Source organism: Centroberyx affinis, unplaced genomic scaffold (genome assembly GCF_046629955.1).
Source record: "Centroberyx affinis isolate AG114_WGS23_722 - 3 ecotype Tasmania unplaced genomic scaffold, CSIRO-AGI_Caff_v1 ptg005544l_1, whole genome shotgun sequence".
In the NCBI taxonomy this organism is placed as follows: domain Eukaryota; kingdom Metazoa; phylum Chordata; class Actinopteri; order Beryciformes; family Berycidae; genus Centroberyx; species Centroberyx affinis.
Window position 1 is genome coordinate 280513 of NW_027282786.1, and position 25313 is coordinate 305825.

Here is a 25313-nt window from a genome sequence, read left to right on the forward strand (position 1 = left end):
GAATCCAAAGCTCACTGGTCTAACCGGGTCCATGTTTAAACAAAAACAGAGAGCAAACAGCAGTAACACCAACAAACACTTGTGCAGACACACACACTCACACACACAGTCAAGTGCACAGAAGATTTTCTCTCTGGCTCACACAAAGTCAAGTGTACCCAGACTGCTCTCCTTTCTTTTGAACACAACTGTTCACCTCTGTTATCCATTTCTTGTCACACATACACACATTTCTTTTTGTCCTGCTCCTCCATGACATGTCTATTAAGTCTTCAAGGGCAGTTTGGAGCCTCACTTTGAATTTTTAGTACCAAAGGGCAGATGGTTGTGGTTTTTAAGGGTATTCCTGGGTTTATTTCTATGTTAATGTGTTTTATAGTGCAAACTAAATGGCTAGGCTCTGAATCTACCATGAGAGCCAACAAAAGACATGGACCCATAAATCCTCAACCAACAGAGAGAAAGACCAGAGAACAGTGCTAAATCAGTCTGAGCAATCTATTGTGTGTGTGTGTGTGTGTGTGTGTGTGTGTGTGTGTGTGTGTGTTTGTGTGTGTGAATGTGAGAGACAGAAGAAAAAAAGAAAGCATAATGTTTGCATTTGATTTTGTGCATGTGCATTTCTGTCCATCTGTATGCTTGTATCTGCTTATGCGCTGTGAATGTGTGTGTGTGTGTGTGTGCGCACAAGCTTGTGTGAGTCTACGATTCTATGCGTGAGCCTGTGTGTTTGACCCATTAGCTGCTTTAATTGCTGGTTCCAGTGATCTGTGCGATTCCCAGGATGAGGCTAGAACAGAACAGAAGAGAACAGAGAGGGGATTGAGAGGCAGGGAGCTAATCCAGGGGACGGGATCTGAGTCTGGGATGGAGAGAGGACTGGGGGAATGTAAACCGCCAGGCTGGACTCGGTCTTGGATTGACATCGGTTAAAAAAAAAAAAAAAAAAAAAAAAAGAGGACAGGGCCCTTTCAGAGAGGGCATTGAGACAGTGGGCTAGTTCAGGATCTGGGGCCGCTCTGTAACAGAGGCCAGGCCGTGAACCGAGAGGGGCAGAGAGGAAAGGGCCTGTTCTGTTGGAGAGAGTGTTTTTTTCTCTGGAGTTGTATGGGGGTCTGTCCGCGGCAGAGAGCAGAGAGCACAGAGCGTGCTCAGTGAGTTAGACAGAATTAGACCCAAGTCTGTTCTACAAAAATCTGGAGTTGAGTGCATTCCAATTTGGGTATGGAAAACGCATTTTGTCTCTACATCCAGGGAAAGCTTATTGGCTCATCTAGAGCCACCGTGTGCAGGGCAGAGGGGAAAGGCCGTGCTAAAACCTCAGTGGGTTCCACCAAGGTGAAATATTGCATTGAGGCTCATTTCAAACACTGCTACTGAAGCACCTCTTTACTTTGATTGTGATAGACTGGAAGTGTAGCGCTTACACTAATTATATAGGTCAGCGTCTCACAGTGAGAGAGGGATGAGAGTAAACATAGGCCTCATTGAGAAACAACTAGGCCATACGTATACACACACACACTCGAGTACATGCTCGCAGACATACATTTCAATACATGCTTGCTTGTATGCACATACACACACATACATGTACTCAAACTCAAACGCTTGTGCTTACACACATCAGCATTTACACACATTTGCTTGCTCACGCTTGTGCTGACATGCGCCCATACTAATGTGCAGCCATTGGGCCCCTCGGACTCGTGCACGCTCACAGACTCCACAGATCTATCTAGTTCATGTGTACACTCATTAGTAACCCAGCCCTCTCCCATGTAGACTTTCGGGACCCCGCTGTTCACATCCACTGACCCCTCGGCTTCATGTGCACACTAATGAACCTTGATTTTTCCCATGCACGCTATTTGGCATCTTTGATTCATGTGCACATTCACTGACCTTGTTTTTACTACATGCAAGCTTCATGTGGACACTGACCAGTGGGTTGACGGAAAGCAAACATTCACTGACAGCGACCCAAGGGTCCTACAGAGACGCACCAGTTGTATGAATGTGAACAACAAAAAACAAAGAAAGAATGGGGCCACTTGTCACTGCTGGAGAGAGCCCTGTTGCCTTGTTGTGGAAACGCAAGGATTTTCACTCCATGATTCTTTTGGAAACCTTTCCCTGATCAATATGGATCAGTCACAGCACTGGGCTGTTGCTTAGTTTACTGTTAGACACACTCACTCTTAAGGCATGAATCATCAAGATTTAGCCAGTAAAAACAGTGGTTTCAAGGTACACTTAATTGTGACAGGCGTAGATAACATATAACAGCAGTCAGAGCTTCTGACCCATGTTAGTCAAAATTAGGGGAACCTTAGGAGGCCTCAAGTGTATTACCAGATGACTGGAAGGAGGAGAAGGTTAAGTCTTGAGACATCTGGGCTGTACAGCCACACTTAGGTCATGCTACCACCGAGGCCACCAAAAACACTACAAAAACATCTGCAAAATGTGAAAATGTCCAGAGACTTCCGGACACTGTCTCTTTTTTAACTTCAAATAAAAAAGCATGCAGGTATTTCTGCAGGCTACCAAATCTTCAACTCCCAATGGTATACAAGTGATCTATTGTTCTAAAGTTTCAAAATCATTTTATTTTAAAATGTATAACAAATACACCATAGATAGTTCAAAAGAACAGCAGGCATGCTTCTAAATGGGATGTTACTGTCAGGTGCTGAACTCATTATATGCATATGAGGGCCTCAGTGGAACTAAGCCTTTCCTTAAGGAGGGACAGCAGCACTGATGTTAACAAGAGGTCAGACAATAGACTGGTGCTAGGTATGCAAGGCAGCGTATAGAGGTCAGAGAGATGTAGTGCTGCCACTTAATCTTGTCCAGATGTGAGATGGCCAGTGTGGGGTGATGAGGAAACTTGGCCTGGTCGTCTGGTCAGCTAAATAAAAACATCACCAATATCACCACATTACCACTGGAATTGTTTCCTATGAAACACCCTTGGCTTCAGAGTTGGCTACGAATTACAGGCTTGACTGTTTACATTGTTGAACATGTCTTTTGAATTTAGAATCTTTTGAATTTCGGAAGAGACCTCCACAAAGACATTTCATTTGGTGTAGTACAAATAGCTACAGCTTTCTCGATACTGCAGCTTCCAAGCTGGGATATAACATTGCAACCAATGCTTCAACACGCCTACAGCAGCTCAACTCCATAACCCCCCTCCCTCTGCCTCTCCATATCTACTGTGGGACGAAACAATCATTAAACTTTCATAAAGGCAGCAGCTTACTCAGACAAAATGGGCTGCTTCCAGTCAACATGCTATCGAAGTTTGTGTGTGCTTGCTGTTTTGTTTTTCTCCAGCGGTCCTGGGGAAAAGGGCGGCTAGCACTGCATTTCTGGAGTTACTGTGAATTAGCTGGAGGGACTCTAGCTAAGGGGGATAGACACTACAAGATTCTTGCGGAATGCTCTAATGAAGGCATGATTAACCAAAAAGCATTTCCTTCAATGTGTGTGTCCTAACTATACATGCAATGTAAGAACAATGTTATTTTTGCCCTATTTGCGTGTTAGCAAAACCAAAGACATCTGTTGTTGAAGCACATGCTTTTTCTCCCCTATTTTATGTTAGGTTTATTGAAAATGCTCTGAGAAAAGGTATGATGTGGAATTATGTAACTTAATCTTCTACATACTGTATGTGTGGGATGACTTTAATTAGGCTAAAGCTTCACAAATTTGTGGTGCTCAACCCCTACCATTAGCAGAGGCTCCAAGTAGCACTGTGAGTTGTCAAATAGGCCCAGCTTGTTTACCATAAGTGGGAGAGTACAGTGAGTGTAGTATCTACCCTCACTAGGGCCCCTGATCGTCTTCAGTCTTCCCTCTTAATGCAGTCTAATCATCTCCCATCTGTCTAATCATCGCAAACACACGACTATTTTCCATTACTACAGCACAATTATATAGTGGGACCAAAATTTGACACAGGTGGCTCTGTTGGTTCGAACAGGCTTATCATCTACCTGGACTGAACAACACCATGACAAAGCAATACTCAAGAGTCCATATTTTTCTATTCTTCTCATGCAAATGTCCCATTCCATTATTAGTTTTGATGGCTGAACAACATTGCCCAATATTTTGAAGTAGGCCTATGCTTGGATTAGTACAACAATAATGACAACAGGACCCTAACAATAGCTGGCGTTCTTCCAGACAGGATGTGTGTAAGAACCGGTTTATCCTATTCAGAATGATGAAACAATATTACAATAGACAATTGCATCAGGACAATAAGATAATAATAACAACATGAAAGTTGGATAAAGACAGGGGCTGTCGTGGCAAAAGAACTTTCCAAGGAATATTCCTGTTGACTATACAGTGGGCTATTCTATAGGCAAAGGGATCTTACATTTCTCTAAATCTGATATCCAAATCAGAAACATTTAAAAAACATACCTATAGTACCAAGTACAGGTACAGCATGGTACACTCTACTAATGTATCTTTTAATCTCTAAGGATGTGCTAGAATAGCCAATTGTTTAAAGAATCATTGAAGAGTCTTGCAGTTGACTTTTGCTCTTTGTTGTCAAGAAAGCATACACCAAGCAAAACCAAATACTACCAATTAATTTTCATGCACTTTTTAACAACTCATTGCAGCTGGAATGAGAACAAAATGCATCCCTTTTAATAAAAAATATTTTTAAAATGATCTGTAATAAAGCATATACAATTTTTAGGTAATTTAAGCCGTTGAATGTGATGCAATGTAGGCAATTATTAATGATTCATTTGACTTGTACAAAACACTCATAACACAATAATTGGACATGATTAGAGGAAGCAAAGAATTATCAGTTGTCACGTCTCTATAATCTCCTTGGGTCCAAATAATTCTAACAAGCTTCCACATGCTAGCTCAGTGGTGGGTGTCTATTTTGTCTCTACAGAGTCAGACGTGTCCAGACAGACCCAACACTGGAGCTGCCGACAGGTCCACTGGGATTAACACACACACACACACACAAGCAGATACATACACACTGTACATGTACAGACAGTGTCTTGACAGCTGTCAACACACATGCGACATAGCCCTGGCTATTTTGAAAACTGAACAAACTATTATGCTATGGGTGGTGTGAGCAATTGTGTGTCCGTGTCTATTTGTGTGTGTGTGCGCGCACTAGGGGTGTAAAAATATCACTTTTTCATATCATGATAACCTTCCTGTTTTGTGTAGGATTTCTTCTTTTTTAAAGAAGAAAAACAGGACAGGATTTTCAGATTAATCTTAATCTTAAATTATTCAAATCCTCACAGTTGCATAAAGTTTGATACTTCATATCAAAAATTCACAATAGAAGTCTCTCGGCAGTCTACGAAAACATATGAAAGAAGGGGTGCGGACAATACTTTGCAGATTAAAAATAGTGTTTCACGCAAACATACACTTTAGTGTTATCGCTTCTTAACCCACCTTGTCTCCCACATGCTTTCATAGATTACAGAGGAACTTTTATTGTGAAGGGCTGCCTGTGCTGTGCGCGTGGGAGCGTGGAATCGACATAATCAGTGAGCTGGTATTATCTTTAGCTCCGAGCTCCCGAATGCTGTGTTTTGGAAAAACGAAACTTTGACTTTATTGGAACTTTGATGGAACCGCTAACAGGATACTAAGGCCTACGAGGAAGGGTGAAAGTTTGAGCCGCCGCGGAGCAGCCGTCTGGAAACCGCCGACCGCTACAACAATTTACCAATCTTCATAGTTTCCCATACATTATATATTATATAGTTATTCAGAAGATTGACTATGCTCAGACTACCAGCTTTTTGTGACACACAGCTCAACTCCTTGTTTTTTTTTCCAAGGGCAGTGGTTTTCGAAGTCTGACTCTGGGACTCAGAGATGGGTCAAGGGAAGACTTAAACAAGTCCTCTAATTATGTCTCAGAAATCGGTATAACAGCTGAATGTCAGTTCTTGCTTTCTATAAATCTACTGGCTCTGCTATGATGCCAAGTCCATGAAAAGCAAGGGGGGTGAATAATATATTGTAGACTAGTAACTTTGTTTTTGTCTTATTGGCTTCCACACATCAGATTTGGCTGGCTTGAAGAACTAGAATCAATTTTAAGAACATTCAGAATCATATTCACTCTTACATTTTGTTGAGCTGGTACAACTGAAGGATCTGGATTAGAAAAGAAAACCTCTTTCTTTCCACCTCACTTTGTCATGTATTCTGTCACCCTTGCCTCTCTTCCATGCCTCTTCCCTCCCTCTCTCTCCATCTATCCCTCACTCTTTTTCCCCACAGTGCTGTGAGCATCAACGGCCAAATTCACTTCAATTCAACCTGCTCAATTTCACTTAAATTATGAGTCTTCGCTCCTTGGCTGTGAATTTTCCCATAATTCCCCCAATCCTCTTCTCATACCCCCCCACCCCTCACCCCCCACCCAGTGTCCTACCTAGTCCAGTCTGCTCAATTTCCCAGTGACATGACCTCATCTCTCCGTTCAGCCGGGCTGCTGCCAGCTATACGCCACTGTGGCCGACTGGGTTCAACCTCACTAACACACACACTCTGTCACTCTCACGGTCACTCGGTGAATAGGATACCATGATGAAGTAGCACAGGCATTCATCGCCTGTGTGTGTCTGTGTTTGTGTGTGTGTTCATACACACAAACATAGACACACACAGGCGATGAATGGAAGGCACACAGACATACATAAATATAAAAAGGCATGCACACAAACGCAGTGATAATACACACACACGCATACACATGCACAAACAGGCCCTTTATACATTGAGAAGGAAACTATGATCTGATTCAAAACAGAGGGACAGAGGGATCTACATGGAAAAAATGAACCAACGCTTTATGAACTGAAACAAGAGAAAAGATTATTTTCCAGACAAGCCTCTGTTCTTCTCCTTGTTTCTTCTCCTCTCTCCCCTCGTCTCTACTTTTTCTCTCTCTCTCCACGGGTTCAATGGGGTCTAGTGTCATTTTTTACCGATGCCCGATGTTGTTTCAAGTTTTCAGAAGGAGGGAATGCGGTTCGGATTGCCTGGTTTGGTCTGGGCCAACAGCCCTGAGAAATAAGCCATCCTATATTATCTGCTACTAGGCCTAAATGAAGATCACAGCAAATCAGGCTACGTTCCAAGGCCCTTTCTCTGGCTTTATACAATGATTGTACAAAATGTTTGGATTACCTTCCTAATATTGAGTTGCAATCCCTTTGGCTCAATCAGCGCCTCAACTGTCCCGAGGCTTAAATATCCTTCTTTAACCTGGTTTATGTGTCACCTTGCTGACTGAAGTGGATTTAATAGGTGAAATCAAGACGGGGTTGTAGCCTCCACCTGGATTCACCTGTTTTTTTTTTCATAGAAACAATGTTCCTAATATTTTCTACACACTCACTGTGTATGCGTGACATTTCATTACAGCTTTTCCATTCTGCCTCTGTTCATACAGTATTATTGTGATACTAATTCACAGACACTGCTTGGTAACAGCATGTTTTTCAGTCTTAACCGGACGCTGTTGCATGAGGCCGAACATCTGACTGCCTCTCTCAACTCAGACCCCAAGCACATTTAATTGTTAATGTCACATGAGCTCAAATCAAATAGAACTTATTAGAGACAAACACTGTCACGCTGCTTCCAGGTAAAAGCGACTCTGTATGTGTTTGTGTGTGTGTGTGTGTGTGTGCGTCAACCGTGCATGGGTGCAGGCGTATGTGTGCATGTAAACTATGTTTGCGATCCTGTCTGTGGGTAACTTCAAGGTGCGTGTTTTGAAGAGAGAGGTAGGAAAAAAGTAAGAAAAACAGAGAGGCACAGAGAGAGCAAATGAGGTCAAGAGGCAGAGACACAAGAGCAAAAAAAACAAGAGAGGGAGCAAATGAACATGGGAAAACGATAGATAGAAAGTGCAATAGAGACTAAAAAAAGAGATAGAGAGAAAAAGCAACTAAGACAGACAAAGAAAGTGATGTTTTGGTGTTCAGATCCTCGGTCGAGGAGTGAGTGGATTAGTGTGAAGACAGCAAAACAGTCTAGTATTTGAACATGCATAAGAATTTGGGTTAATCTGCTGTCACCAGAATTGCCACAGGCGGAACAACTCTGAACATGTAATTTAGCATGAAAATTCAGCCAGGTCTCATAGTGCAAAAAAATGAGTTGTTGTTTAAACATTTTGGTGAAATCTGTTGCTGACATGATGTGATGACACACAGTGCTCAACATATCTAACATAAACAAGTTCCCTCTCTCTAGTCATGACAAGGTCTATCCCAACCCATGGCATTCAACTATACAAAAAAAATAAATCAGCTTTTCTTTGTATTTAAGGTGATTTTGTGTTGTGTATTTTCAGCTTAACAGTACAAACTGGAAACTGATGCATATTGTCAAAAATGTTGTTAAATGATCTACCATTCCTGTTGTACAGTGTCAATAGGCAGATGGAAGTGATGTCAGGTCACTTGACAAATGCTCTGTTGACAGCTAGGGCCAGCCAGCCAGGGTTTGAGACCATGCTGTGAAAACAGTCCGGTCCATTTGGAAAACACATGGAACGGCCTTAGCTAGGCTGTGCACACTCTGCACCTACTGCTAAAACAAACAGAGCTGCGAAGACACAAGCGGCAGACAGAAAAACAACTGGCTAGAAAAACAACTGGATAAAAAAAAAAAGAGAAACTACACAAAGATACAAGTGGCTAGAAAAGCAGGAAACAACGAGAGGCCTGAAAAATCATTTCGCTGAACCGTATAGAAAGAATAAAAACCATGCAGAGACGATGTGCAGAAGTGCAGAAGGTAGTTGAAAAATGAGTGGAGACGAGAGGCTATGTGGAGATGCCAAAACCAAAAGCGCACTTCAGTGTGCTTTATCAGACTGAGACAACAAAGCAAAGAGAGCTCTCTGTACTTGGAGAAAGTCCAAATCTGAACAGAACAAAACAAAGCACAACTTAACAGGTGGTTTCTGCTAATCCTCTGCGTGTGTGTGTGTGTCTGTGTTTGTGTGTGTCTGTGTGTGTGTGTATATGCTTGTGAACGCGCACATTTGTATGTGTGCAGGTGTGTATGCATCTGTCTGGCTGTGCATGTGCAGTGTGTGTGTGTGTGTGCATGTGCGCATTCTACCAAAGCAGATCCAGTCTTTGCTGAGTACGTGTCCACAGTCAACTCCAATAGACTCTGGATAATGGAGCACAATAGAGGGATAGAAAGGCTTTGTCTGGAAACTTAAGTCTTTCTTTCTCTCTTTTATTCAAACTTTCTCCACTTGGCATTCCAACCATTTCATTTCACCGAACTGTAAAGTAGCACGCTGGAACTAACTTTTATTATTCTTTGCGACAATAAAAAGGAACACACACACGCACACACACACACACACATCTACCCTTGGGAGTACATTCTGGTAATATGCATTCATTCCTTAACTTTAACCCTCATTAAATGCCTAAACATAACCAAATCCTAATTGTGCCCTTTAAAGCTGACCCATAACAATATTAAACTGGCCAAACATCCTTAAGTTTGTACGATTTTCCACTTCTTTTCATCCTTGTGAAAACATCTGGTTCACATATATCTATAAAACCAAGGACATGCACACACAAACGCAGAAACGCATAAACAACAAGCAAGAGCTGATTAAGTCTACATGGCTATATTCTTTTATTAGACCATTTACAGTATTTTTTCATTAAGTTGTAAGTTTTTATTACACCACCTTGATTAGAGCAAAACTGCTATTAGCTTTTATTGATGTTTACAGCTACAGTCTGTTTGCATTACAGTGACTGTTTGTTTTTAATGTTCTAACATATTTTACAACAATTGCTCATTATGGGCACAAAGATTGTGGCTATACTGCTACTAACAGGGTTTTCCAAGTACATGAGCAACATATTTATTTAAAAAGACATTTGTGGTATTGGTAATATGATTATAATGATGATCAGTTTATGGCATTTCTACTTCATTAGTTAGTACACAGTGGGGAGTTAAAGGAGAGATTGTATAGACATGATGACAAGTGTGTGGTACATATTTCAGTCTGCTAAGCTACCAGGACAGCCCAGTAGGCCAATATCTCATCTGGATAAAATGTATCTGGGTTCACTTCTGTCCTGAAATGATCCCTACAGCTGTGAATTCCAAATAAAAATTCTGCAACTCATTCTGTGTAATGTTTTAAACCTAGGTCAAATTCAAAACACATTCTCAATTAGCTACATCTGAATCAACAGATGACACGGTTCATATCTCAATGATATCATGATGTAATGTAACAGCCTGTCAACATTAGTAATGATATCGTGTGACTTATAATCTCATTTGAATACACTGGGAATAATTTATCTCGCAAGGAACATGTTGGAATGGAAAGAGCTGTGAATAGGCCACAGGTTATGCAATCGAAGATATTTTAGCTTCAAAAAAAGACTTTCTTTGTACAGGATCAGCATCCATGCTTAAGGTGTTTTAATGTCCGGAACATAATGAAATCAATTCATCCTTTCCAACCTACAATGAAATAATTAAAGAATTACATTGGAGAGGCAGTGGGTTACTGTCTTGACATCCTGGGGAGAACAAATGCATTCAGAATTATTCTTTGGGGAATTTTTGGGACAGTCAGGGAAATTACCTTTTTTGTTAGACTTTGTTCTTGAGTCAAAACATAAACATTCTGATACTGTGACAGGACTCTTTGATATGCCTGATTGACACTTTTATAGCGTGGAATAAACAGAGAATTGATTGATTGTATTCAGGATGACTGGAAACATTTCCAAGGACTGCAGTGGAAAAGTTTACAGTCTTGTTGGTATCAAGACAGGTGTGACAAATCTGTGTTGTCATACAAGAACATCAATGTGGAGCCTCCTCTTGGCCAATCAGAAAGAGGGCTTGGAGTTACCTATTTTATAACTGCAAACAAATGTTTTGTCAGCAGTTAATGATCTGCAGGTTTGATTTAAATTTGGAATTGAATGAACTAAGTGGACTGACCGCAAACGTGACTGCAATATGAAAAAAGATTTAAAAACCCTTAGCAGCAGATGAGGACATTTAGCATGTGTATTTCACACATTTTTACAAACACACCCACACACATACACAAACACAAAGATGTAGCTGTAAATAAAACAACCTTTGCAAAAATTTGGCTTGCATGTTCCAAGTTTTTGATTAGTGGTCTGGTCTCTTTCAGTATTGTGATCATGCCGCTATCAAAAGCACTGATAAATGAGTCTCTGTGTAACTTTCACATAAACAGCTACAGCCTAACTACCGCTGCCAGATATCCAGGTCTATAGACCTGCCGGGACTATAGATCAACCAATAAATTTTTATGGGCTGCCTTAATCAGTGCCAGTATCTGAAAGGCTATACAACAGTAAATCTACAATATACAACAAAAACAATCTACAAAGGGGTTTGAGGCTTTTGTTTGCATGAACAACAAGGGCAGGGTGAACTTTAATATATGCACTGGCATAATGCTCTCTGGGTACTTTTATACTTGTCTGCTGTTTACTTGTGCATTATCACTGTTGTCATATAATCATCATTATTATGCTAACAACAGCATACTAGCTGTTATTTGTCTGATATGGTGTGGTGCTGGCAGAAGAAGGGTTAACACCCTCCGCCCATCCTCCCCATCCCTCAGATCCTTCTCCTTCTTTCACCTCTTGCCTCTTCTTTTTTACCATCTCCACCCCCACCCCCACCCCCACCCCCACCCCCACCCCCAACCCCAACACACACACCTCCTTCATCCCAAAACACCTGATTTCCATGCCGTTACCATGGTGATGGCTCTAGCAAGCAGGTTAGGGCTTGGAGACACACAGGAAGGAGAGAAGGAGAAGGAGGGGGGGTGGATAGAGAGCGAGAGTGAGTGAGCAAGCAAGAGAGAGACAGAGAGAGAGAGGGAGAGATGGAAAGAGAGAGAAAGAAAGAGACATAAACAAGGACAGGAGAAAAGAGGGGAAAGTCAGGACCTAGTTAATGGATAACATGGCCTAGGCAGCCTCTGGCTAAATATGACGAGCAAACACACAGAACAGTGTGTGTGTGTGTGTGTGTGTGTGTGTGTGTGTGTGTGTGTGTGTGTGTGTGTGTGTGTGTGTGTGTGTGTGTGTATCTGTACTGTACTGTATCTGATATCTATACAAGCCATGCAGGTGCTCTTCAATATCAAAGCTACTGTATACGCACACGCACACACACACACATACACACACACGTCATGTCTTTAAGAAGATATACTTTGCTCTTGTACTTTGTAGGAGAACAATACAGTAAGATGATATCTTCATAAGGTAGAAAGTTACCCTAGGCACTCCTAGAAGTCCATTATATGTATTGCAGCTACACAGCCTGCTTTGTAGATAGATTTCTACACTGCACATTGGTTTGGTGATAAATGAGTCCTCGATCAGTGGCTTCCAAACATCCCGGGACCAAGTTTTTCTTCTTGGGACCCAAACTAATGTTGTGGGGGCTGACCTAACAAAATGTGCCCAGTACTTCAGGCCTCTGAGCCACTAAACACCTGTGGCCCCCATCAGCAAACACACCGCTGCTGGTTTCTCTGAAATAATTTAACCTTTTAGGTAATGAGAAAAACTGGTTTTCAGATGCCTTCTACCTACAATGTGTCTTGCAAATAGTTCAGGGCTTTGTGGTTCAGCTCAGCACGTCCAGGACCTTGTAAACATTCATTCAAGTAAAACCAGCAAGTAAACAAAGTTAGTTGGAGTTACCCCATTTTTATTTAACAGCACTGATGCTAGTCTCTCTCTCTCCAACACATGGTGGCCATTAAGACACAGAGCATCAGAGCTCTCTGAAGCATGCCTGATTCAAAAAGACTTTAATCACTATGGAAAATCAAACACCCCTATCTGCAGGAAGACAACCATTACTTAGATAAAGGGTGTGTGTGTGTGTGTGTGTGTGTGTGTGTGTGTGTGTGTGTGTGTGTGTGTGTGTGTGTGTGTGTGTGTCATGGAACTGCAGTTAGGTTACTGTTTCTATCAAAACAGTAGCCCAAGTCAGTGTTTTTCCAATACTTGGCTACTACAAAGAAAAAAGTGGACTGTAGGGAGTTTATAGACCTGAACTAGTCTGGAGAGTAGTTTTTATATCCAATATTTAAAAGTTAATAGAGAAAAAGAAGAAGACAAAGTCAATATCCTGAAGACTTATGTTGTGGTAGTGTGAAAAGTGTGAGTCAGAGTCAGTCCCACCAAACTAGAGCATAGCGGTTCACATAAACCATTTAGGAGGATATAAACCTATAAACCTGGGACCCAAATAGGAAATCTGGTCTGCTGTCCTGGAAACTAGGCTCATTATAACATCTTGCTACTGCTGTCGTGTGGACAAGTTATCTGCCTCTGATACAGATAAGAGCATGTCAGGCAACAATGCATTATAATTCATTATCCATGCTCGTCTCTATTCTGGAGGGCTCAGGTGTACAGTGTAGCCTGAGGAGCAGCACAAAGAAATGAATGAGTTATGAAAAAGAGTGTTATGTGATATGAGAGAGAGAGAGAGAGAGAAAGAGAGAGAGAGAGAGAGAGAGAGAAAGAGAGAGAGAGAGAGAGAAAGTGATGGAAGAGGAGTTGAAAGATGACGCGATGTTGTACAGCTGACTGAATCTGACTCAACCATGGCAAACATTTACACTGTATGTGTGACAGAGAGAGAGAGAGAGAGAGAGAGAGAGAGAGAGAGAGAGAGAGAGAACTGAAACGATGACCCCCCCCTCTCCATCTCTCTGCAGTGTGTGTGGTGATGAATGTGTGTGTCTGTCTCAGCTCCTATTAATAGAACAGAGCAGGGCTGGAGGTGTCAAAGCTAGGGAGGGATGAGATCTCTCTCTCTCACACACACACACACACACACACACACACACACACACGCACACACACACGCACACGCACACGCACACAGAAATGCCGAAACACAGAAAGATAGCAGAGAGCAGGGGAAAAGGGGATGGTGGGTGAAGACAAAGCCAGTGGCAGAGCTTCAAACAGCACCTTGATAGATTTACTACCCAGACAAAAAAAGCAAACAACCAACAGAGCTTCTCAGCACAGCGGGGTGAAAGACTGAACAGTAGAGATAGACAAACACACGCACACACACACACGTGCTGACACACAGGTCTACAGTGACTGAAATCCATCAAGATTGAAGATGACATTGCTTCCTGCGAGTGATGACTGATGAGGAATGGGTTTGCCGGTGGCGATCATTGCTCACGCACACACAAACATACACACAGCCTTATACTTGTGTCCGTATTCCTACCTCGTGAGTTGGTAGCCAGGTCGGCCACTTTCTGAAAGGCATCCAGGAAGGCAGCCACAGCAACCACCGTCGCCCTGCCACATAAAAAGAAAGAAAGAACAAAAGTTTAAAAAAACAATGAAACTTTATCAGCATGAAACAACAAATGATGAGTAAAAAATCCCAGTGAAAAAGATGGCACAAACAGTAGTTCAAATCGATCAAAGACAGTTATACAAACACAGTTGCCCACACGCACACACACACTCACATACACACAAAAGGTCACAGCACGGCTTTCATGGCTGGTTAACTGCAGTAATAACATACAGGTGCTGTCGGCCAAAGGCATAGACTGGTCAGACTAAGAAAGAACAACTTATCTGATCTTCTTTTGTTCTGCAAGGGCATAGGCCAGTGTGTGTGTGTGTGTGTGTGTGTTTGTGTGTAAGACAGCGAGCGAGAGTGGAACAAATTCTGTCTGCACATCTACGTGCATCCCTGTGTGTTTATGTGTCCTACTGAAATATGAGACCATACTTTTTTAAGATTACGATTCAGATTTTTGTCAACCCTGTGCATTTGAAAATGAGAGGAAAGAAGGGATAGTATGTGTCCACATATATACATATATATATATATATATATGTGTGTGTGTGTAGTCTAAATGTGTTCCCGTCCTGCTGTGCGAGGAATGTCTATGTGACTGCTTAGAGACCGCTGGAATCTGTCCAGCTCATCAGACAGAGCAGCTCTTTGGCCGAGTCTGGCACACTTACAGGTCAATGAAATGAGGACTGTGGGATCTACCCTCTCCAGTCTTTAAGTAGAGGGGGTACCATGCGCTCGCAACATCACGGGTTTGAGTCCAGCTCATACCCTCTTGGTGGAAGATTGCATTATGGGATCTGTGGACACCAACTGGCTGGCTTACCAACTGATTGCCTGTCTGTCTGGCTGGCTTGTTAACTGGCAACTTACTGACTGGCCTATTTAAGCATCAACAGACCACTTGTAATTAAGATCACAGTATGGCGATGAAAGACTGTGTGTGTGTGTGATATCTGATCTAGTCAACAGCATCAGCTATGCATGCTGCAAAAAGAAACCATGGGGAGGCATTCATCTAAGCAGTGTCCAGAAATTTTCCAGGGCAAACTCAGCCACAAAAGCTTGTTTGTCCTAACCTTGAGTTAGAAGCACTTGTTACCTTCCACAGGCCAACAGAAAACCTCCTAAACGCAACCTGTGAATTTCCATAAGCACTTCAGATAGGTATAGCTTTCACAACCGGGCAAAACAATAGTTCAGTATGGGATGCCTGGTGACTCAGCAGGCTCAGGCACATACCATGCACTCAAGATGTTGAGGGTTCAGGTCTGACTCGTAACCTAATCTGTCATCATCCTCTGTCTCTCCTGTCACTCTACTCTGTAAACTATGACTGCTGTCAGAAATTAGATAAATAATGACTTTAAAAAGTTTTACAATATGTTTCAGGTATCTAAAAGAACACAGTGTTTGATTTATTTGATCTTCCAAGTGACTTTTCCGACTAGTAAGGTTGTTATATCTGACCAGTTAAAAAAATAAAAAGCACCTCAAGTATTTCCAATATATAAAAACTATTTAAGCCTCATCTATAAGACCCATGCCTATTTCATTTTTGTCCTTTAATGCTGTTGTATTTTAAGTTATTGCTTTTCTTTTACATTGTGCGGTTTTCCAAGACTTTTCTAACTTACCCACTGTTCTTTTATGTAGTGCAGTAGTGCATTCTGAGAAAAGTGTGTGTTTGTCCATGGACTGACCCACAGCTGTTCCTCCAGGTGGGCCTTTCACACTGACAGAGAACACTGAATACTGGGTGAGATAATACTCTGCTTTATCTTTTGCAACTTTCTGTTACTGCTTAGCAATGCACACACAACGGCTGCTTCTTTAAGCCTTCCAGCCAATGATGGTTTCCAGCCTGGGCACCTCAGAAACAGATTAAAGATTAAAGATTTAGATTCTCTTTGTTGTAACTAAGATAATTGCTTGAAAAAAAAAATCATTTTCCACACATATTTAGCTACTGCAGTCATGGTTTCATATGACTGTGGCACAGTGTCCGCCAGGTCAGCAGATTTGAGCGTCTTGATGTCAGGGTGGGAAGATTATGGCGTCCTGGTTACACTGTGATCTCAAGACTAACACTTTTCTTGTGCGTTTTCTTGTGCGAACATTGATTGCCGACTTAAATCATTTTGTCATTCTGTCAACAACCTGAAAATCCATTTATTCAAGCGATTGATTATATGCCAGCTTCGGGGTCAAATGCAATGCTCAAATCTTGCTAGAGTAGCAATTTAGAACAGTGATCAAACTATCCGGTTATTATGTTTGTTAAATTAATTTAATAGACACCCTCCGGCTTAAAGGAATCAAGCATTTTTTAGGCCTTGGTATAAAACACTAATCCTGTACTTCAGTAATGTATGAATTGATGTTTGGCTCTCAATGGAAGTCAGAGTACTGACAACATTTTCTTCATAGCCTGGAACAGAGCTGTAATTCTAGAATTCTGTTTGGTATATCATCACAGGAATAAACTTCACATACATATTTTGACCAAAACAGTAGAGGAGGAGAGGTCAGATCACTGCCATCCACACTGATATAGGCTGCTGTAAATATTATGGGACTCAATGGAGACACAGTGCAGAGTTTAGAAGTGACTCTTAGCAGAAATACCTGTGTTTTTGAATTTGCAGTGCATTTCCCGTTAATGTATTTGCTTTGGCATTCTGCAGCACGTTTCTGTTGTTGCATTTGCTTTGTATTTGGATTTTTTTTTTACGTGTTATTGAATTTGCATTGTTTCTTGTGGCAGCTGTAAGGAGGCAATCTCTCTCTCTCTCTCTCTCTCTCTCTCTGTCTCTCTCTGTCTCGCTCTCTAATGCAAAGGGCAATACTCTTAATAACCAATGTGAGAGAAAAAAAAGTCCTTATCTCAATTGCCTCATGGCTATAAAATCCAAATTTTTAAATCATTAGGGTGTTCAAAATTAACATTTCAGATGGGCTTCCTACGAACTTGATAGACTACGAAAACGCAGCACTCAACTGGTCAGCTGAGAAATAGCATAACCGTGATCTAAGATACGTCATTTAATGAACTGACTAAGTTACAGGCCTAAATATACTGTTGTTACAGCCAGGTGACTGCTGATCCACAGCAGTCAGAAAATGAGAGAACAATCGGTTCCTTCATCACTCCCGTAATGCACTAAGGGCTAATAAGTATTGTGTTGTTCCAGGGCTGACCAGAAGACACATGGGTGTGTCTTGCGAACGGAAAAAGAAACATTCACACACGCACGCGCACACACATTCCTTTCTATTTAAAGCCCAGTAAGCACCAGGGCAACCTCCACTGATATCTGCCTCCACTAATTTATACCATGTACAGGATTGTTAGTCTGTGGATTACATTTTACAAACACCTGCAACAAAAGTCTAGTTCAGTCAAGTTTAACCCATTCACCAAAAACAGGTTTGTGTGGTAAGCAGTTTCACAGAAACTTGCACTAAGGAACAAACATGAAGCAATATTGGCTTCCACAAGCAATATAAGCTCAAGTGTACTGAAACACATTGCAGATGTAATTCAAGCCGTGGTAATCTACTTTAATCAGAAAAGTTAATAATTAATCAATTTTATGTATTACTTGTGTAAAAACAACAACTCTATGGACAAAGCCATGTTACCCAGTTTCAAGCTATCCTGCATGGCTCCCACCTTCAAGCCTTAATCCTTTCCATCAGAATTTCAATGAGATTGCTGCTGCAAGCCGTTAGCTCTGCGCAGCATTGTAACCATAACCTGACTGCTGCCATTGGCTTTAACATCTGCAAATGCCCCCGTCATGGAGTCAAGACAAACGACTTCAACAAATCTATTCCACAAGGCCTTGGCCAAGCCAATCTAAACTCCCCATAGGCACAGGCACGGTACAGCTCAGTGCTCCATCTGACAATGATACATTCAGCCCCACTATCCCCATCTATTCTTAGTTCAACAGCAACTGGAATGTTGCTGTAGTAAATCGGCCTGGCAGAGGGAGGTTCTGTGTTTGGGTTCGACGCTGCTTCTTTCAGAGGCAAGATATCAAGATTCAAGGCAATAGTAAGGTTAAAGCACATTTCTTTCTTTCTATCTATCTATCTATGATTCATAGGCTGGATTTGATCGGTTTTGAAGTGGCCTGTTTCTTCTGAAAATGAACTTCAAACCAGAAGGAGGGAAGGAGGGAGGCCTATTTGTAAGCCTAGCCCTGACACAGCTGCATCAACCATGAGCCACCAAACACACCAAACACTGACAAGTTAAAAGGAGATTGTGATTAGAAATCAGCTAGCCTATATTCCACCCTGCCCTCTTTCCTCAAAGCTCTGTGTGTGTGTGTGTGTGTGTGTGTGTGTGTGTGTGTGTTTGTTGCTAAAAGCCAGTATGGGCAGCAGAAAAAGACCATATTTGGACCCAAAAATGACAGAACAGCCCCAAGACTGTAATTGGTTGATTTCCTACTTGCTTTGAGAGAGGGGAGCAGAGGGGCTAAATTACAGAGTAGTCTGCCTTAGGACGTCATTACACACACACATACACAGACTGACATATGCCACTACGCTGCTGGCTAGACCAAGGAAGAAAGGTGGGTGTGTTTGTATTTTGTTTTGTGTGTGTGTGTTTGTGCCCTTCTGTCTAGCCCAGTCCCAAAACAGATTACAGAAGTCCTGGGCGGGGGGTTATTCTGTAGTTGAAAGGGCTAGTTTGGCCAAATTTGAAGTGGCTGGAGATTGGCCTTCAAGTAGACACAAAAAGCCTTATTTGTAGGTCACCATGGTTAGGCCCAGATAAGACACTCTTATTAGTGCTTCAGCAGAAAGGCCATCGTTACAGCCAGCCATATGCTGCAACTCCTGCTGCCTGGAGTTTACAGAGGCTACAGCTGGTTTGAAATACCAAAATACAGTCAGCCATCTATGAATGATACTCAATTGATCCCACAAAGATGGAATTGATCTTTTCTTGGGGCACATCGATCGATCGGCCACCAATAATATTCTGCTGATAAATGTTCTAAATAGGTCATCAGTGATCGGACTATTTCAACTGCCAGATAAAAAAAAAGGAAAAAAAATAAGATCCAACTGCCGGATCAGGAAAGTGGTCAAACATATGTGCTGTAAAAAGTCTTAACCAATTTGTGGCAGTCAGCAGAACATTAGTAATGTAGACATGTCGTCCATCTGCCAGTGGCAGTTCAGTTGTGTTTTGAATTTCGCCTATGATCACAGATTAGAACAGCTTAATATGTTGGACAGAAGGCAGAGCCTATGCTGCCGCAATGACATCTTTTCATGTGCTACCAGTGGCAACAGGTGAGTTAGCACCTCAGTCATCAAGCTACACATTCCCTATACTGTGGTATTATAATTTTGACTCTGATATCTGGTGAATTCACTGCCCTGCTCACATTTGCTACTCACAAGACAGACTTAGTTTCTTTGATGTGTACCCGACTCAACGGCCAGACAGACACTCTACTGACAGACATTGTGTCATTACCTCTGGCCCAAATACAGAAACCTGCATAATAACATCACTCACTGATGGGTGTTCGCTTGCCAACTCACCTTTTCACCTGCAAAAGGCATCACTAATGGGTTTGTTCTTTTAGTCTGATCAATTATTTTTTCTGACAGACTGACATACTGTACGGTAACCTTACCAGTGCACAGGTTGTCCAGACACACAGACACCCTACTGCCAAACAGCCAGTCATTAGCAACAAGGGTACAAATACCCCTCTGAGTAATAGCACTGCCGGGTCACATATTTAACCCCTGAATGATGGAGACACTTGAATAACATATCACTATTAATCAGTCTTAATACTGAGAAAATGGAAGATTGGGACACCGAGTGGCCTCTGGAAAGTATTGTTAAGACCCTGGGCCTTTATACGACTGTCAGTATTTGTCTGTCTGTGGACACGTGGACACTTAAAAACAACTAGGAAACTGCCGTGCATTGTTAACCAAACAATAATTTAGACTATAGGACATGCATATTTACAGTACCTGCGGGACAATGAGCTTTTATGTGGGCTGTCAGAGGTAGTTTGTATACAGACACGTGGCCACTTAAAACCAACTAGAAAGGTGGCTGGGATTGACATCCATTGTTCGCAGAAGACTTGGAATAATTTTGGCAGGAGGTGTGCAAATTTACAGCATTGGAAAGACAAACCCCTTCATAATGGGGGAAATTAAATCCGCCTTAATGAAGACTAAAGGGGGGAGAAGGACACAGAATGACCTCTGGACAGTATTGTTAAGACATTAGGCTTTTATGTAAACTGTCACTGCTGGTTCGTCTATGGACACGTGTCCACTTAAAACTGCTTGGAAAGGGAATTGACACTGACATCCATTGTACAAGCCCAGCAAGAGCACAAGGACGGTAGACCCAGTGAGAATTCAGAGTATATTGGGGCGCAATATGGGATGTCAATGATGTTATACAACAATCATGTGGGCACTTGTTGTAGTTTGTACTATACAATCTATGATGCTTTGTACAATAGAAACAGTATGTGTATCTGTACCTGAATTAGCTTAAATCAACTCATGAGACTTGATATCGACATTGAATGTTGATTTCACCTTTGTCAATGTACAGTAAGCTATTTTCATTTTCAGTTCTATCAGAAATAGGACACACAGAAATAAAGCCGTAACATACAGACACACATGCACATGCACACACAGACACAGACACACACACACACACACACACACTCACCTGAGCTGTGACTGCAGCTTGCCGGCCTTGGTGATAAAGTCCTCCCAAATAGGGTAGCTGCTCTGTGGGAACACACAGACAGAAGCATGGTTGACACATCCTCGTCATCAGAACAGACGCCACTATTCCCAGAGTTACATAACAGTTCAGCAGAAATACCAACGTGAGGACATATTGACACCTCACCTCCAGTAACCTGGTTTCCACTGCAGGGCTAAACAAGACTAGCCAAGGCTGAAGCTTGTCTATGTCACTTACTGTCACTCCAAAAAAATTTTTTCCCATCTTGTTGACAACAGACCTAATGGAGTCTGGATTTAAACTTGTTGATGAAAAATAGTTATGCTGGGTTAAGAGGTCTGAGATGAGTACATGATGAGATGAGTAAGTAGTGAGACAAACTAACAACTTTCAACTATCTACAATCAACTAACTTTCAATCATTTTCATATGCCATGCTCCTAATTTTTTTCCTGTGCTCCATATTTTTCCATTTAGTATCTCATGTTCATGGGAGAAAAGATGTCATTGTAGCGCCCTGCATGTGTTGGGCCACAAAATGGGTCACAGGCCTCTTTCAGAAGGATCCCCACACAACAAGAGTACTAATATCTTATAATGAGCCTGGGTCCCGAGGGGACACTAAATTCACTTAATTTGGGTCCTGGGCTGAAAATAGTTGAAGAGCCTTTTATCTAAAGCGATCAGAGAGAACAAGTGGCCTAATGTAACAAGAAGGGCCTTGGAAACTATGAGGATGAACAATGGCACTAGGAGGACCCGCAAACTGAGGGATGAATCTACTACGAGGGAATGTTTGTCGCTGATGTGCTACTAGTGTCAGTGGCCTAAGGAATGTCATCTCATGCTGTGGAACATAACACCCAACAGCAAGCTCAACTCTGTACCTATCTCTCTAAGCCTCTCTTCCACTCTCTTTGTCGCTCAATCTCTCCGTTTCACTTTACAATCTCTGTCTCTCTCTCTATCTCTCTCTCAATCTCGGTCTCCTCTCTGCCTCAGCCTCTGTATCTTTCTCTTGCATCCCTCTCTTTGCTCCCTCACCCCACGCTCTCTGAAGAGGCCACCATCTGCTCTGCCCTAGCTTCGGCATGACTAACACAGATATCAAACGCCGCAGCGCTGTGCCATATAAGACGGCTCTGCACTCTACCTCTCATTTGCTGTTGCTGTTCACTTATTAGGCTCAAATACAGGTTACCGCCGAAGTGACACGCACCGCAGTTCAAAGTGAGTTGTCAAAATGTCTTGGTAGACTGTTGCTGCCTGTGATCTCAGAAAGTGGATTTGATGTTGCAAATGTATGTGCCATAATCCAAGGGGAGCGTTCATACAGAAGCCCAATTCAGATGTCAAAAGAATGATGTACTAACCCACAAAAAAAGGCCCTGAGTTTGAAAACAGTTGGATTTTAAAGAGGTATTTGTGTGTTTGGTTTTGTGAAGTGACAACAACTTTTAAGAACAAGCATAAGTAGGAGACCGTAGGAGCCCAGTCAGAGGCCCTATGCAAGAAAAGGGCAGCACTGGAGCTCATTTTAATGCGTAAAGAAAAGACAAATATACAGAGCATTTGCACATTTTCATTCTGGTAGTCTGACTGCTCAGTTAATAGAGTCACTAGACAGGGGGGACCTTAAAAATACCTAGTCAAGTGAGAAGCAGGACGCTGGGAAGTGCTGAATCTCTGAGCAGCATTCACAACAAACTTTGTGACACTGGTAGACCTGATGGCTGGCCATTTGACCCGCACATGTCAAAGCCTTCAGATCCTGCAGGTCATTTTCTACCCTGCTAGCTACATTCCCGGCATTCCTTCAGACAGTACGACAGCTGTGAGATCTGCTAATTGTCTCATCAGGCAAGCTCTGTCAAAAATAACGCCAAAATGACATGTCCTACTTTTGTGACTCATTGGCCTATATAGCCTTTACCTCTTTTGGGCTGACTGCATCCAGGCCAAACTGGAATAAAATAACATTAATTTGGATTGATCTTTCCTATTAGAATAGAATAGAATAGAATGTCAATAGATGCGATAGAACCGAAGCGAATATAATGGAATGAAATACTAAAAAATAAAGTAAAATATAATAGAAATGAACAGAAAACAGGGTTCCCCTACTAACTTGGACATCAAATCCAAGGAATTTTTTTTTTAATGACATTCTCATTTGTTGAGTTATGTTCCATGATTCAAAATTGTCGTGTTTTGGGCTAAGACATGAGACATCAAAGTCAGGTAGTATATCAGTAGAATGAGAAGTGCTCATCCTCGGACGGAGAGAGCTGCGGCATAATGATGAACTTGGGTGCTATCATTTGATAAAAAATAAAAGAAAATCAAGAACTTTCAAGGCTATCTATTCATTTTCAAAATCTTCCAAGGCCATATTTCATTTTTGTCAAATCCACAAACTTTCAAGGATTTTCAATGCCCGTGGGAACCCTGGAAAAATAGAAACACTGTGCAACCACGATTATCAGATAGATCGATAAGAAACAAGAGTTCAGTTCAGTCAGTTCAATTCTATATCTCTAGTTCTAAGTACCTAAGTAGTCACAGAAGTGAGACTTTACACACTTGACTTGGGTGAGTTCAGAAGTACGGTGCAAGCTAAACTTAACCTAACTTTCTTGCTTTCTTCTACCTAGCGCTCTTGTTTATGTGGTGCACCCAAGTCAACTACTATGAATTACTTGAGTTGGGAAGCTATCCAGCTGGTTTAGCTTTTTGGAAGTTGTTTAATGGTTCTTGGATAACACAACTTGTTTTACAAAGTTTATTTGGCTTACTTTCATGTCTCCGATAACAGTTTGGAAGAGTCCTCCGAGCGCACCGCATTCCTTCTCGATAACAGCCTCCATTTTCAGGACCAACTCCAACGGTCAGTCCCGACACAGTCTGCCGCTTTCAGCTCGCCAGCTCCGCTCTCCAGGAAAACCAAAAATATCTGGATGAACAACAAAAAAATACGGGGTCGTGTGTGATAATTTTAGCTCTTCTCAAACCGATATGCAACTTTTGACTCAGTCAAAAGGGTAAAAAAACAAAACAAAAAAAACACAGCGCGACTCTACTACTCTAGTCCACCGTTCACTTCAAATCAAAAGAAGCCGTTTTTCGGACGAAAGAGAAATTTAAATCCCCCTCTCTCCTCCACGCCGCTCCGTTCCTGTCCATGGCTCGACAACTGAGACCATGGCGAATTTCTGTTGCAGCCTGATATTCGAAATTTAGTATTAATCCACAACGTTTAGCGGGTAACGTTATCCTGTATCTTGAAAGGTAAATTCCGACACACACGGTTCCTCTCACTGCCTTCGCTACACTGACTGAAAGGAGAGGAGAGACAACTGCCAAGCCAGCCAGAATAAAATATAAGACTTCCGGTCAAATTTTTCAAAATAAAACACGAACGAACGTGTACGTTTTTTTTGAGTCTAGGCTACTAGATATCAGTGTATGTGTAATACGTATTACTTTTGCGTAGTTTGTCATTTGCATTAGGCTTGAGTTAAAAAAAATAGATTGTAATTGTATAATTGTATCAAGATACTTTGGAAACAGCGTTTTTGTATTATTCAAGATAATAATAATGATATTAAAATACTTAAATTACAATACCCAATACCCACCCTGCAGTATGGTACTGTTCAGTGAACTTATTGTAGTGCTAGCATCTGTTCGATTGAGTATTGCGTGAAAATAACATTACAAATTTCCAAATATTAGCCCTATTAGCCAGACCTACTGGTCCAGATGAAATTGTTTTGGATGTTTACACTTTCTTTATTGTATTTATTTATTTATTTTGTATTTTGAAAATACAATTATTTATATTTTCACTACATACATCTTGAAACCAGTATATTAACAATTATTTGTAATTTTTATGTATTTTTCCCCATCTCTGAGCTTTTGTAGGAATCCCTAGTTGTCTGCAGTCCATGTTAACCCATAGCAGTGGCACAAATTCCTACTCCACTGTAATGCTCTGCGCTTTCCTTATACAGTTTAGTCCTGCCAAAATTTCCCACAGGTCAAGTCAAACTTTCAAGTCTTTTAATTTGAA

General features: G+C 41.6%; 1 protein-coding gene across 2 annotated transcripts in view; it reads right to left on the reverse strand.

The window, feature by feature from the left end:
* Positions 1-24553, reverse strand: part of LOC139667455 (protein MTSS 1-like) — a 67613-nt gene extending 43060 nt beyond the window's left edge. For both annotated transcript variants that reach the window (XM_071546918.1, XM_071546917.1), the window contains exons 1-3: positions 24034-24553; positions 21218-21279; positions 14386-14459 (exon numbers count right to left, since the gene is read on the reverse strand). In XM_071546918.1, the coding sequence (XP_071403019.1) occupies positions 14386-14459; positions 21218-21279; positions 24034-24105 (208 nt within the window). In that variant the 5' untranslated portion in view covers positions 24106-24553. The remainder of the gene's footprint in view (positions 1-14385; positions 14460-21217; positions 21280-24033) is intronic.
* Positions 24554-25313: the final 760 nt, after the last annotated feature.